This window comes from Aotus nancymaae, unplaced genomic scaffold, assembly GCF_030222135.1.
Source record: "Aotus nancymaae isolate 86718 unplaced genomic scaffold, 86718_ANA_hifiasm-v0.15.2.pri h1tg000033l, whole genome shotgun sequence".
Lineage (NCBI taxonomy): Eukaryota > Metazoa > Chordata > Mammalia > Primates > Aotidae > Aotus > Aotus nancymaae.
Genome location: NW_026988447.1, coordinates 16,965,938 through 16,979,996, shown reverse-complemented (window position 1 = coordinate 16,979,996; position 14,059 = coordinate 16,965,938). Strand labels below are relative to the sequence as shown.

The 14,059-nt window shown below is 41.0% G+C and overlaps 2 protein-coding genes across 4 annotated transcripts in view; one reads left to right on the top strand and one right to left on the bottom strand.

Annotated features, from left to right (window-relative positions):
- Window positions 1–14,059, bottom strand: part of LRBA (LPS responsive beige-like anchor protein) — a 742,045-nt gene that overhangs the window by 298,124 nt on the left and 429,862 nt on the right. For all 3 annotated transcript variants that reach the window (XM_064383828.1, XM_064383829.1, XM_064383830.1), the window contains exons 39-40: window positions 11,818–11,964; window positions 9,169–9,305 (exon numbers count right to left, since the gene is read on the bottom strand). In XM_064383828.1, the coding sequence (XP_064239898.1) occupies window positions 9,169–9,305; window positions 11,818–11,964 (284 nt within the window). The remainder of the gene's footprint in view (window positions 1–9,168; window positions 9,306–11,817; window positions 11,965–14,059) is intronic.
- On the top strand, window positions 3,073–5,830 carry MAB21L2 (mab-21 like 2). The gene has a single exon (XM_012470047.3). The coding sequence runs from the start codon at window positions 4,165–4,167 to the stop codon at window positions 5,242–5,244; it is 1,080 nt and encodes a 359-aa protein (XP_012325470.1). The 5' UTR covers window positions 3,073–4,164; the 3' UTR covers window positions 5,245–5,830.

Sequence of the window (14,059 nt, the reverse complement as noted above, 5' to 3'; positions counted from 1 at the left end):
GCCAGCCCAGCACCACAGCTCTAGGCAGAAGCACGCTGATGGTGGCACTGCCTAAGCCAAACAAACAAGATGTTTAACAGTCAAATAAAACGTCCTGTAGCCTCCCTAATGAATTTGTCAAGGACCATCAGATTTCGCACCCCCTCCTTTGCTTCATTAACTCAAGTATGATGAGACGGATTATAACAAGAGAATACAGATGAATCGGTCTGAAGACCTGAAGTGGCTTTTAGCCTCTAGAGTTTCTTTCTCTCTCTTGGTCTCCTTTAATAGAACATAGTATCTCCTGCAGAAGGAGCTGCCACTTCGTTTTAATACACCATCAAGGAGCTGCTGATGGACTTCTATACTAACATACATAAAAGCAGAGGTGACAGGGGCTCTTCAATTACAGCCTCCTCGGATACCGTTTCCCCCTTCAATTATTCAACCAGAGGAAGAGAGGACCGCAAACGCACAGCTGAAGCTGCTCTTAGAGCAGAGGCAGCCAGAGTGAGTTGGGGTGGGGGAGGGGGGAGAAAGAGAACCAGCAAGAGGGAGCATTATTTGCTGGAAGTGTTTAAGTTTATTGCTCAAATGATGTTTCTAATTAGTACCACGGCCATAAATTAAAGTCGCCTTTGTTTAACTGATTTATTATTTACTAGAGCATCTACCTAAGACAGGGTAAATTGGTAATGAATTGTTTTTAAATTAAAACATTTGTAACGTTTTATCATCCTTCGGCCTCTGTATGTAAAAGTGGAGAAGCATGGGGACAAGGATGCGAGAAAACTTAGCCGAGCTTGACAGAGCCGCGAGTTGAGGTGCAGCGGGGTGTCCGGCGAGTGGTGGCACGAAGATCCGCGCGGCCTGGGCCGCCCCACCCGAGAGGAGAGGACGCGGGACTGGCGGCGCAGCGGCGGAGCCCTGCGGACCAACTCCGCCACCCCCGAGGCTGTTGGCAAACACTCTCTCTCGGGAGCGCAGCGGGCCGGGCCATTCACGAGCCAGAGGCTACGACGAAGCGACCACCTCGAGAGCGGGGCGGGAAAGCTCCGCACCCTCAATCCCCAGCACCAGTCTCCGCCCAATAACTGCCCTCGGAGAAGCCGCCTCGGAGCCCCTCCCGGCCAGTCGCGCTCTCCCGGCAGCGCAGTACCCTCCGGCCCAGGGAGTTCCCAGAGCGCCGGCGCGGCCTCGCAGGTTAGAGCCGGGCTCCCACACGCGCGAATCCAGAGGGCGCGAGGTCCCCTGAATCCTTAGGCGGCGAGGCGTTCCGGGACGCACGCAGCCTCCCTGGAGAGGCCTGGAGGCCAAGCCGCCCAAGTCTCCGCCACTCCAGGGAAGTTAACTAAAGCTCTGCAGTCCGGGAGTCGCGCGGACGCTTACTTCTGACTGTTCTCCCTAATCCCTGTAAGACAAACCCTAAGCAACAAATCCGAGATAGTTTCTTTTTTTAAGCAAATATTCTTTGGAAAGGGATTTATAGCCACGAGACAGGAAGAGTGACAAACTGCCTGTGGTCCGCACCAGGGATGTAAGAAAGAACCAAAAGGTACAAGGGTCTGATACCAAGTAGATGGAAAGAAATTAACTTCCCTATGCAATTCAATTCAGGTTCACCCGGTCGGACTTTAAGAGTACAGTCAGGCCCTCCCAAGGGATTTTGAAAAAGCCGAACTAACAGGTTTCTACAACGAAGTCTTCACCCAAATGGACTCATAGATTTTTATTTTTATCTCATAACCCAGGGCTGGGATATAACCTCCCAAATCAAACTAAAAATAATCACATCTATCTGACATACGTTAAAAAGATTCAGAATCCAGACATCTTAGGTTCATACATAAACCCACAGTATTAACCAAATCAGAAACGATGTTCTAGCTTTTTTTTTTTTTTACCCAAAAGTACAGAAAGGCTACAGTGGGTACAGCTTGTTAAGGATAATACATATACTAAAGGCACATGCATGCCTTTCATTGAAATGCCGAGGGAGGAGTGAAGCCATCTCTAATCAATAACAGGATACTTATAGATTTTTGTGGCTGTGAAGTCTTTTAAAAGCAAGAGCCAATTATGAAAATAAAATCATTTTACAAATGAAACTCTATTTGTACCGCCTAAGAATACATTCATAATTAGATTTGTAACAGTAACATTTTAAGAAAACTTTAGGTTTACATTTACTTCCCTTGTTTTTCATTAAGTTTGAAACAATTTTAGTAGCTTATTTTAAAAGTATATCCTACTAAGTTCTACATGTAAATTTGCACCGTTTCTCACAACTTAGACATTTTCTCTCTCGTAACTGGTTAATTCTTGTAACGATAAAATAATGGTATTAAATATATGTGAATCTTAATTATGAAACAATTATCAAACAAGGTGCTTGGACTCGTTTTTGCCCTGCCCTGTTTTACAACAGCATATCGAAATTACTAAAAAGAGATTTATGTTCATAAACCCTCACCTTATATCCACTCCAAACCCCCACTGGTGCACATATACAGCAATTGCTCTGGTTCTTGGCAACAATGGGAGGGGAGGAGAAGAAAGGGAGGAAGACTTTAAAGGAGGAAGAGACCTGGAAAAATTAGATCCTTTTCCAGATTCCCCTTTCTCCTCCCATTTGCCTTCAAGCCAAAGTAATTTTGTTAGTTTCCACCTTCTCCTACCCAATGTTGATAGAATCATTAAAATTAAAAAAGTGAACCTTTCTGAACCACTGCTACTCTCTCGCGCGTTATTCCAGCCATCTCCAGGAGAGTCCCTTCTATATAAACTCCTTTTCTTCTTTGCTACTGATAAGAGAGAAGGATAAAGAAGAAGGGCTGTAAAATGTGTGCAAGCATTTGATTTCCATTATCTCCTCCTATTTTCTTACTTCTCTCTTTACCCCCTTTCTTTATCAAGTGCAGTGGTGGCTGCTACCGTTCGCCAAGCGTGCCTGTCTTCTCTCTCGGATTGGCTAAAACACTGACAGCTCGGATAGCGATTGTAGGAGCTGAAGCTCCACCCCTTCATGATGGCCCTGGGACCATTCATAAACTAAATAACTCCAGGAAACAGCGAGGGAAGAAGAAAGAGAGAGGGAGAAAGAGAGAGACAGAGAGAGAGAGAGAGGAGGAGGAGAAGAGAGAGGAGCAGCACGAGGGAGGGGGGAGGGGGAGAGAAGCAGGGGGAGACGGGGGCGAGAAAGAGGTCGGAGAGGAGAGGCGGGGGAGAGACGACTCAGAAAGTGGAATCTGTACAAGCAGCCTAGAGGAGGAGAAGGAAAACCTTGAATCATTATAACTACACCGCAGATGCAACGCAAGCAACGACTTCGTCACACTAAAACGGATTTTGTGAGGGCCAAAAGTATAAATTACGAAGCAGAAATGATTATCAAACAACTTCCAGCGGTTTGCACCTAAAGAAATACAAGAAGAATCCACTACAAACAAACAAACCCAGTCCAAACAACGCCTCCAGTAGGAGAAGAGGAAAACTGCGACAACACGAGACCCCGAGAAGAGAGGAGACCAACACGCTGAGACTGCGGGGTGTCAGCAAACCTCCAAGTGCACGGCGGACTGAGTTGCACTTCGCAGCTCTCTGGACATTAATTACCTCCTGCACCTTCCATTTGCGGGAGGGTGAGGAAGAAGTTACTCACCGACACTGAGCGAAGAAGTCCTACCAGCGTGGAAGAGAAGTTTAAGAATTAACCACTGAATGTTTCGCTTTTATTTTTAAATTTACTTTGGCACTTAAAAAACTTCATTTCCAGGTTTCTAGGCAAGCTCGGCTGCAGACATCTAAGCCTAACCTTTTGGTATCCTGAGGTTTTATTCTCTCTCCTTCCTCACCCCCACCCCGCTGCTCTTGTACAAGGTCATCTTTACATATCAAGAGAAAGTAAAAAGGTCTCAGGAGGTACTTTTCTTTTTATAAAATCACCTTTTTTCCCCCTAACTTTTCTGCAGAAGAAAAAAGCTTTTGAAAGAGGGAAAAGGAAAAAACAAGCCGGCAGCCGCATCAGCCGGTCAGCCCAGGTGGAAAACGAGAGTGAAAGTGGGGCTTAACGGGGAGCGCACCGCCTCTTTCGAAAGCCGCTGGGCCACCACCAGTGCCTGAGCCTTGGATCCCTCAACGTATTGCGAGACGCCGGTGTATAGCCCGGACCTGTGCCCCAACATGATCGCCGCTCAGGCCAAGCTGGTTTACCAGCTCAATAAATACTACACGGAGCGCTGCCAGGCGCGCAAGGCAGCCATCGCCAAAACCATCCGAGAGGTCTGTAAGGTGGTCTCGGACGTGCTCAAGGAAGTGGAGGTGCAGGAGCCTCGCTTCATCAGCTCCTTGAGCGAGATCGATGCCCGCTACGAAGGGCTTGAGGTCATCTCGCCCACCGAATTTGAGGTGGTGCTCTACCTAAACCAGATGGGCGTCTTCAACTTCGTGGACGACGGCTCGCTGCCCGGCTGCGCGGTGCTCAAACTGAGCGATGGGCGGAAGCGGAGCATGTCTCTCTGGGTCGAGTTCATCACGGCGTCGGGCTATCTCTCAGCGCGTAAGATCCGCTCACGTTTCCAGACGCTGGTAGCTCAGGCGGTGGACAAGTGCAGCTATCGGGATGTGGTCAAGATGATCGCGGACACCAGCGAGGTCAAGTTGCGCATCAGGGAGCGCTACGTGGTGCAAATCACACCGGCATTCAAGTGCACCGGGATCTGGCCTCGAAGCGCGGCACAGTGGCCTATGCCCCACATCCCCTGGCCTGGCCCCAATCGGGTGGCCGAGGTCAAGGCCGAAGGGTTCAACTTGCTCTCGAAGGAGTGCTACTCGCTGACCGGCAAGCAGAGCTCCGCGGAGAGCGACGCCTGGGTGCTACAGTTCGGGGAGGCGGAGAACCGCCTGCTGATGGGCGGCTGCCGAAACAAGTGCCTCTCGGTGCTGAAGACTCTGCGGGACCGCCACCTGGAGCTGCCCGGCCAACCACTCAATAACTACCACATGAAGACGCTGCTACTGTACGAGTGCGAGAAACACCCGCGAGAAACGGACTGGGACGAGTCGTGCCTGGGCGACCGGCTCAACGGCATCCTGCTGCAGCTCATCTCCTGCCTGCAGTGCCGCCGCTGCCCTCACTACTTTCTGCCCAACCTCGACCTCTTTCAGGGCAAGCCCCATTCGGCCCTGGAGAGCGCTGCCAAGCAGACCTGGAGGTTGGCCAGGGAAATTCTCACCAATCCCAAAAGCCTGGACAAACTATAGGGTGCTGGGGACTGCTTGAAAAGCGACACAAACGGGCGTGCTCTCTCAGACACACAACACACAACTCAGCGATAAACAGCAGAAACTCTGGACACAAACTTTTATGTAAGTCACCTGAAATAAACAGGAATCAGGCAGAAGACCTTCGTTAATTAAAAAGCAAACAAAAAGAGCAACCCAACCAAAACAAATCACATTCTTGCACAAAAGTGATCGTTTTCTTCCAAACAATGTGAATTTAAAAGGTCACACAAAAGAAGCAATCGGGCTGTGCCACCACAAAATGAAACCCAAGGTACATTTTCAAATCAATGTATAGTAGTTTCTCCCTTTTCCTTCTTTCCCCCATCCTTTTTCTCTCCACCTCCCCCTCCCATTTCGTTTCCTTTTTGGTTGCCTGAATGTTGTCACCAAGTGAAAAAATTATTTAACTATATGTAAAATTTCTCTTTTAAAAAAAGTTTTACTGATGTTAAACGTATCTCAGTGCCAATGTCACATTGTGCCCCTCCCTCTCCTGCACCTCTACCCTCACCCTGAGCCGTCTTGTTGAAAACAGTAATAAAAACATTACTTTACATTGTAATTGACTGTTTGTGGATTGTTCTTAAATGAAGGCAGGTGAGATCACAGTTTAAAATTTGCAATGTAAAGATGTGAACTTGAGGAACCAAATGCAAGAAGCTCCCATTTGAACTGATTTGCAAAATTTAAAATACAGCACATTATGTAGAATTGACTGTACAAGTTCCCACCCCAATCCTTAGAAAATAGAAAACATTAATTTTACTCAACTGTAATATATATATGTTTGTTCTGTAGATGTTAAGATTAAAGGTAACATCTACTTTGAATATGGGGGAAAAAGTATGAAAAAGATTTTGATCCTAATTTTTAAAGTAGAAAAAAACTTTTTCACGTTAAAAATTAAGAGATGACCTTTCTTATGCCATAATTTCAAAAAATCCAATCTGAATCCGATATACAAAAGAAATATTTATGGATGTTTTCTGGATAGTTAACAAAGTCAGTTGACACTTTTTCTTCAACCGTTTGTCCTCTTCAAGCTTTGAGTAATAAAAATTTAACAATTAAACCACAACAAAAAAGAATAAAATGGTTATAGCAATAATCCTCTCCCCCAGCATATGGTGATATGAACCATTCAGATTTATAAATTACTTTAATTTTAAAATGGCTTAGTTATAAATTCCATAATTATGATTATTTTAATCAAATTTCAAGAATTATTCTGAAACTGCTTACATGCAATTCAAACAAAAAAGGTTTTCATACCATTTTTATAACCAAAGAAAAATTATTGTTCCAGGAATTTACAAATAGGAAAAGTACTTTCCTCCTCTTTCTGTTTTTCTAAGGTAACCAATATACTCAATTTCAGTGTTTCACCTTAAACAAAGGTTTGTTTTTAATGCAAGGGAATAACAGATAAGAAAATAAAATAATTAGTCCAACTGGAAGTATCCCAAAGGAACTGGTCTGTCTTCTTTATGTTGAAGGTAACTATATACTGCATTAGTTATGTTAATGGTGAGACATAGGTATAGAATATATGTCAGATGTTACCCTTTAATATCTGATATTTATTCTCTGTATTACCCAGTTTTTAATTTATTGAGAAAATGCACAAAGGAGAGGTATAGAGAAAAATGTTTTTAAAAAGCAATTTTAAAGATCAGAGGAAGAAGTTTGAGAGGGGGAAGGGCTGTATGGAGGGATGAGCAGCAGGATAGCAGAATAGATGAAAAACAAGAAAGCCACTCAGGGGTCTGAAGCCTAGTTCACTTAACAAACAGGCTTAAGTTGTAAGAGTCCCTGGTAAAAATAGTCCTGTGTTAAAAATATAAACTTTGATCTTATCAGTTCTGAAATCATCTTTACTCTTTCAAACTGTATTCTATCAATTTTTCTAGTCTCTCTTCCTGTATTCCACACAGTAGTTCAGAAAAATACACGAATTCTTTTAAATTATAAAAACCAATTTATTCTCTGGGGGAAAATGTTCTGAATTTTAAAAACATGTTCCAACAAACAGGAGGTGCTTACATTTGCACAAAATGATTTAAAGGAATAGTGTTTAGTTTAAAAGATAAAAATAATATCTATAAATGACTACTTTTTCCTTCACAAGAGTATTTGCAGCATTAGACATACATATCCCTCCAACTATTCCAAAAAAAATAAGTTTTTAAGCCTTGATAAGAACAAAAATATCCCCAATTCAACATATTTTCTTCTTCCTTATTTAATTTAATGGAGGTATCAGTAAAAAAAAGAAAAACAGTGCAGCAACATAAATGTCCTCTTTTACAGAACACCTTAAAGCATTAACATCTATACAAAATTAAAACTTCTTCCAGCAACTGACTGAAATTTTTTTTTTTTTTTTAGTATAAATTGCCAGGAGTTTTGACTTCTGGAATATAAGGAAGGTTGCAGTGATACAAGACCATTTCTTGATTAGGCCAAAAGATCTCCATATTTCCCAAGCAACCAGAAAAAAATCAATTTAATGATGCAGTACAGGTTCAGATCAGAGAGAAATAAAACTTGTAACTTCTTTAAAAGGAGCAAATAACTTCAAAGAACCTAATCTCAAAGATTGGCAGAGATTCTAATTTTCAGAACAATTCATTAGATCCTTAAAATTAAATCATATTTTAGACTTTGATCTATATGTGTCTAAAAGCATGATAGAATATCCTAAATTAAATCCCAGCCTTCCTTAAATTCAGAAATTACCAGAAATCAGATTTTAATTTTGGTAACCTTCCTTTTCTAAAGAAACTAATGCATTTTCAGACATTTCAGTCATGGGATAAAGTAGAAAAAATTTATAATTGCTAGAATTTCAGAATTAGCAAGTTTTCTCTACATTAGATTAGCTAACTTATCAAGCTCAAAACAATCAGCTCCATACAATCTACCAAGTCCTGTCTTAATTAAGGCAGCAATATTGAAACCAAGTAGTAGAAATATGCATAAGACGAGATATGATTTGTCTGTACAGTTTTAAATAAAATTATAACATTTTCATCAAGGGCTACTTTGAAATATGTATAAATCATTTAGATTTAATAATCCACATAATTATAAAACCGAAGAACCTTCTACCAATAAACTCAAAATATGTATAGGTATATACATGCTATCAACCTCCAAAATAAATTATTCCACTTTTTAAACCACTTTTCTCTACAGGTTGCTTACTTTGCTCATTTTTAAAGAAACTGTTTCCTCTCAGAGCAAATTCTACCATTCTTTTTCTTGAAATAAGCCTAATTTTGGCTTTTATGACCGTACTACAAATGTTTCTTAGTAAAAACAAAGTTGCCATGGTCTGAAAAGCAATGAGAAATACATTTTAAAGGGGAAATTACATTTTAATTTAAGAATAGAATATTATGCAGTGCCTTGTAAAATCTACTATAGGTAATAGGAAACAGAGGTATCTCACACACACAAAACATGCTTGCATGCACGACAGAGTAGTTAGTCATGGGGACAAAGCAAGGAGAGTGATATATTGGTATCATACCCAGAAAACATAAAGGCTAAACAAAATAATTCCACTCTCAATCTCACTGAATTTTGTATCTTAATTCACCCTTGACCCTCTGAGGCAAAATATATTTATAGATAATGTTTCCTGAGGTTCCTTCCCCTCCTCACAAAGAGCTAATGATAAATGCCATTAAGTAGAATTTGTTTTTGAATCTAAATGAACTTCAATAAGCTAACTGGTAGGGAATCATAAGCTAAAGAAGATAATGACATTGCATATAAGCCAAGGCAATTTAGAAGAAATTCAAACTAAGCCTGCCAGATTTACCAATGCCAATCCCACCCAACAGCACCCACCATCCCATCATAAGAAAAAATGAAACCCCCTTATCTTCTCACCTTGGGGTCGATTTTTTTGAAGTTAGGATCCTCTTCATCCACCTCAAAATAGAGTTCAGAGGAGGTAACAGAAAGAGTGCCCTTTACTACAACAGAGGGGGCCACAAGCTGAGCTGGTGTGCTCAGGCTAACAGTACCTGCCAAAAGGAAAAGACAAGCCACACAAGTTGGAATGACATTTTTCAAAAAATCAAATTCAACCTGAAATTGTATTTAATCTTTTCATTCTCACTTCTAATACTGAACTGCCTGCCAACCACTTCTACACTTACATATTCTGTCCACCCCAAATCTTCCTCTGAAAATGCAAAGTCAGGATTCTCATACTAGAAGATTTGTAACAGGCGGTTAATGATAATAGTAAACTAGGATGCAATTATTTTACAGGGAGTCTGCAAAGCTTTGGTCTAATCTCTAGGTAAGAAGGTGGCTCTGCCTAAATTAAGTCCATCCACATTCCATTTAGAAAACAAGCCTGAGGCTATCTAACAACATGAACAACAACCAGGAGCAAGGAAGCCTCAATAGGCTTCCAAGGCCAGGGGTTAGCTTACAGTATGGTAGAGGCACAACTACAAAAAGATCACTAGCTTATTAATGAAGTGAGAAATGTTAAACCATACTTTCTGATAGAGATTTTATGCCAGCTTGACATAAAACCTCTCCCATAACAACTTTACCCCACCAATGACTGGCAAAAATACTTCTTTTCTAAGCCTTCCTTTCCACTGTTAAGTATTGTTCAATGCTTCAAAATCTAATATTAGTGTAGTTCAGGGACTCTGGGAGTAAACAGCTGGAGGGTGGGTTTCCAAGTGAATGAATTTTTATTGGAATAATCAAATCTCCACAGGGATTATCAAAGAGACAAATCAGACTGCTACTGAAAACAATAGATTCACTATAGATAGAACACCATAATGTATATTTGAACTAAAAATGTTATATATACATGTGTGTATACACACACACACACACACACACACACACACACACAGAGAGAGAGAGAGAGAGATTGATGTAGAAAGAATTTGGAATTCCATTGTCAATTCCTCATGGTATAAATCCCACAGGGGAAGAAAACAGCCTAAGAGAAGATTGGCACTTATAGTTCTGAATTAATATAGTGCCTATAAACAAGGTGTGCCTATTCAGGTAGTCAATGGGTGAATAAGTGTTTCAAAATTCAGATGAATTGACATTTCCATCGATTGTTAGAAGGGTGATAGTGCTTAATCTCACATCAATCTTAATGTGTGCCAGTAGGACAATAGAAGGGATGCTCTGCGGAGATCAGAGCAGGTTTTGCCCTCTATTCCCAATGTACAAATACATTGTGTTTGCAGATGGGCAGCAGATAGCTGCAGAACAGCCATGATTTCCCAAAGCTCATCCCTATAAATGGATGAAATAAGAAGCTATGTGTTCTTTTGCTGTCTCCTTTTGCCCTCTGTACATTAGCATGTAATACTGAGAAGAAATAACATTTTTTCAATCACTCTCAGACATTCAATTACAGGGTAAGCAGACAGCTGCAAGAGCTAGGGCAGCCTAGGTCCTACAGAAGACCCCTGACAATTTCCACTTCATTTCTAACCCACACCACTTTATTAGTGTGGATTACTTCTTAATCCTATTGCCATTGTCAAGATTATATAATTAAACTACCCTTTCACCTCTATTACTGTATGAATGTATTACTAGTAGCAAGAATAGAAGCAAAATAAAGGAGGAAATGGGTAAATGGATGTGAAGGAAAAGACTACTGAAGAGCAATATCTACCTTACTCTCCTCTCCCACCAATTAATTTTATTTTACTTTACAGAGAGGTTTACAGTTGTCAAACAAGATACCATCTTCTCTTTTTGCTTTTCATTAACAAGTGGCATAATAGCACAGGTTGCAGATATGTCACCAAATGCAAGATTTTTAATGCCTTTTCTCTTAAAATTATCAAAATTGAAGACTATGTAATTTTCACCTATAGAAATTATAGAACCCTTCAGACTTTCTTCCTTGAGGGGCAGAGCCACAGGTATTAAAGTAAAAAAGCCATTTAATGAATGACTAAAATTTCCGGCTAAACAAGAGAATTTTTCCCATAAGGGATGTAAAACTGAGAATCTACAGAGCGCAAATCAAAATTCCTACATCAGGCAAAATACATGAATGTTGTGAAAAGTCATGGCATTCTTGGAATTGATTTGAGAGAGTTACATGCATATACAGCATGTTCACTAAGACCCGTATATCAAATCAAATAGCTCCTCTCCCTCCAAGCTTTATTTACAAAAAAAAAAAAAAAAACAAAACTGGCAGAATTTTACTTATAGTCCTAATTTACAGAGATTTGGTAACTTCTATGGGATGGGCAAAGCAATTTTGTTCTTTTGTTGCTGCTTTGAAACTTTTTTCTTTTTCAGTGAAAATTATTCATAAAAGAAAAAAAATGAGAGTAAGAAGACTGAATAGAATAGAAAAATAAAAGAGAAACTGTAGAAAATAAGGGGGGAAGTGTTTGAAATAACCAATTAATGTAATTGTGGGTGTAAGCTTGGGAGTCCTAGTGGTCACAGCTGAAAAAGTAAGTAATTAGATGCTTATTGTCCCAGGGGTAGCTGAAATAGATGCACAACCACCAAATTTACCAGCAAGATTCTCTAAATCTTTCTCATCTACGGATGACAGAGTATCATCATCGCCTTCCAGGAAGATCTCGTTTTCTGAGTTCTGATTTCCCAAAGCCTGACTCTTGATGGACTGTTTTCCTTTAGCAAGGATATCTTCATCTGTGGCTGAAATGAAAAGGAAACAAAGCTGTCCATCAGTTCTGGGAAGAGCTCTTCGGCAGAGGGGTAGGGGCTTAGGTAAGGGTAGGTGGCCAAAGATGGTCAATCTTTTATACACAGAATCAGCCACAGTGGAGAAAGCGATTGCGATGGCATGCACGCCTTTTCTGACAAACTCGATCCCCCAACCTAGTCTAATGTTACCCTAAACAAGCACCATAATCCCATTAAATCTGACCCCTGCACTGCTCACCATACCATTTATTTACTTATAGTTAGGGCAGGAGTGGGTTCAAAAGCAGTACTTTTTTTGAAAACTCATTAATAGGAACAATCAAAACCCAATTTTGGAAACAATATTTATTTAACACCAAAAAATAAGGACTGATTCATTCCCTCAAATAATGTTGACAAACATCTTGCAATGGTTGAGGAGTGGCTGTGGAGGAGAATCCAGAATTAAGGGTCGAAGCTAAGAGACATTCACAAATCAGTGAGGATTTAGGCCCAGATACTGAAGCCATATCCGACACTAACAAGACTACAGCAGCTCCTTGAAGCTGCAATCCCTTCTTTATCCACCCTCCTTCCTTCACATTACTCTTGTCCACATGTTCACACATACACTCACTCCTCTGCCCTTTCGCCCCTTATACAAATATCCAGGAGCAAGGCGGTGTGGAAACTAAGTGGAAGCTCAAACACTACCTCCTCTGCCTGTTTAAACTAAAGGGCTAAGGCACCCCGGGGGCAAACATAACAGAAAGCCTGGGAGGAGAGGCATGTGGGCAAGGGGCCTCATGCAGCCTAAACTGGAGCAGCCTGTGGAGAGCAGCAGTACCAGACTCAGGCACTGTGACAAGGCAGCAACTGCAGGCAGAAGGAGGAAAAGAGAACACCACATCTAGGAAGGGAAGAAGCAGCTCTGCGGAGCCCCTACACTTAACAATGGGATCCAACAGGGGAGCAGAGACACAATTTAAAAAGGAAAACACTGAAATTCAAAATTCTGATTCAAAACCCGCATCCTTCCAGGGCCCCTATTGTTGTTTTGAGCAGCTTTCTCCTTACGAAAAGCAGGAAGGCAGATGCTAACTTCTGAATTGTGATTTGTAAAACTTCATAAGTGTTTTTTTTCCTAATCTTCTTTTTTTGAATGGTGTCATATAAGCCAAAGTTAAGAATCTTCACCTGACCCTCCTGGCTTTCAGCTAGATAAATCCCTGAGGTAAAGCACCTGATCCACCCAGGCTGCAGCTATTGATATGGAAATCGGATGGCTAGGTTTTTTTTTGCTCCACTGCAGCTTCTGCCTAGGCATAATGCCCAAACCCCAGAAAAAATAAAGTAGTCAATTTGCAGTAACATGACTAATATATAATCCATATAATTTATTCTAAATAGTTAAACTGCACATGTGTTACCTGATTAATTTGGCAGATCAAAGGTTCTTGGGGTTTGATAGGTACGTTTATGGATGATGCTAAAGGTAAAAGTTGTTTTTCTCATATTTATTGGGAATTCACCATGTATAATATATAACATTTATATACAATACTTACAGTGCTACTTAAACAAACATAGGAGTTTCTATTTAATAAGAAGTCATGGGAAGAAGCTTTCTATATTTACCTTTGAATACACTCTATGGGTAAATAAAACCTTTCATACCCACAGGCTGCATTGTAAGCTACACACACATATGATGGTCTGGACACACGTTTGAAAAGATTATTTTAACGTATCTAATTAAAGTGGCTTTATTTATTTATTTATTTATTTTTTGAGACAGGGTCTTGCTCAGTCACCCTGGCTGAAGTGCAAAGGCACAATAACAGCTTACTACAGCCTCTACCTCCTAGGCTCAAGTGATTCTCCCAGCTTAGCCTCCCAAGTAGGTGGGACCACAGATGCTCGCCACAATGCCCAGTTACTTTTTTTATTTAATTTAACTTTTTGTAGAGAAGAGGTCTCACATGTTGCCCAGGCTGATCTCAAACTCCTGGGTTCAAGCAATCCTTCCACCTTGGCCTCTCAAAGTTGCTGGCATTACAAGCATGAGTCATCTCACCTGGCCTTTTTTTTTTTCTAAATGCTAAAA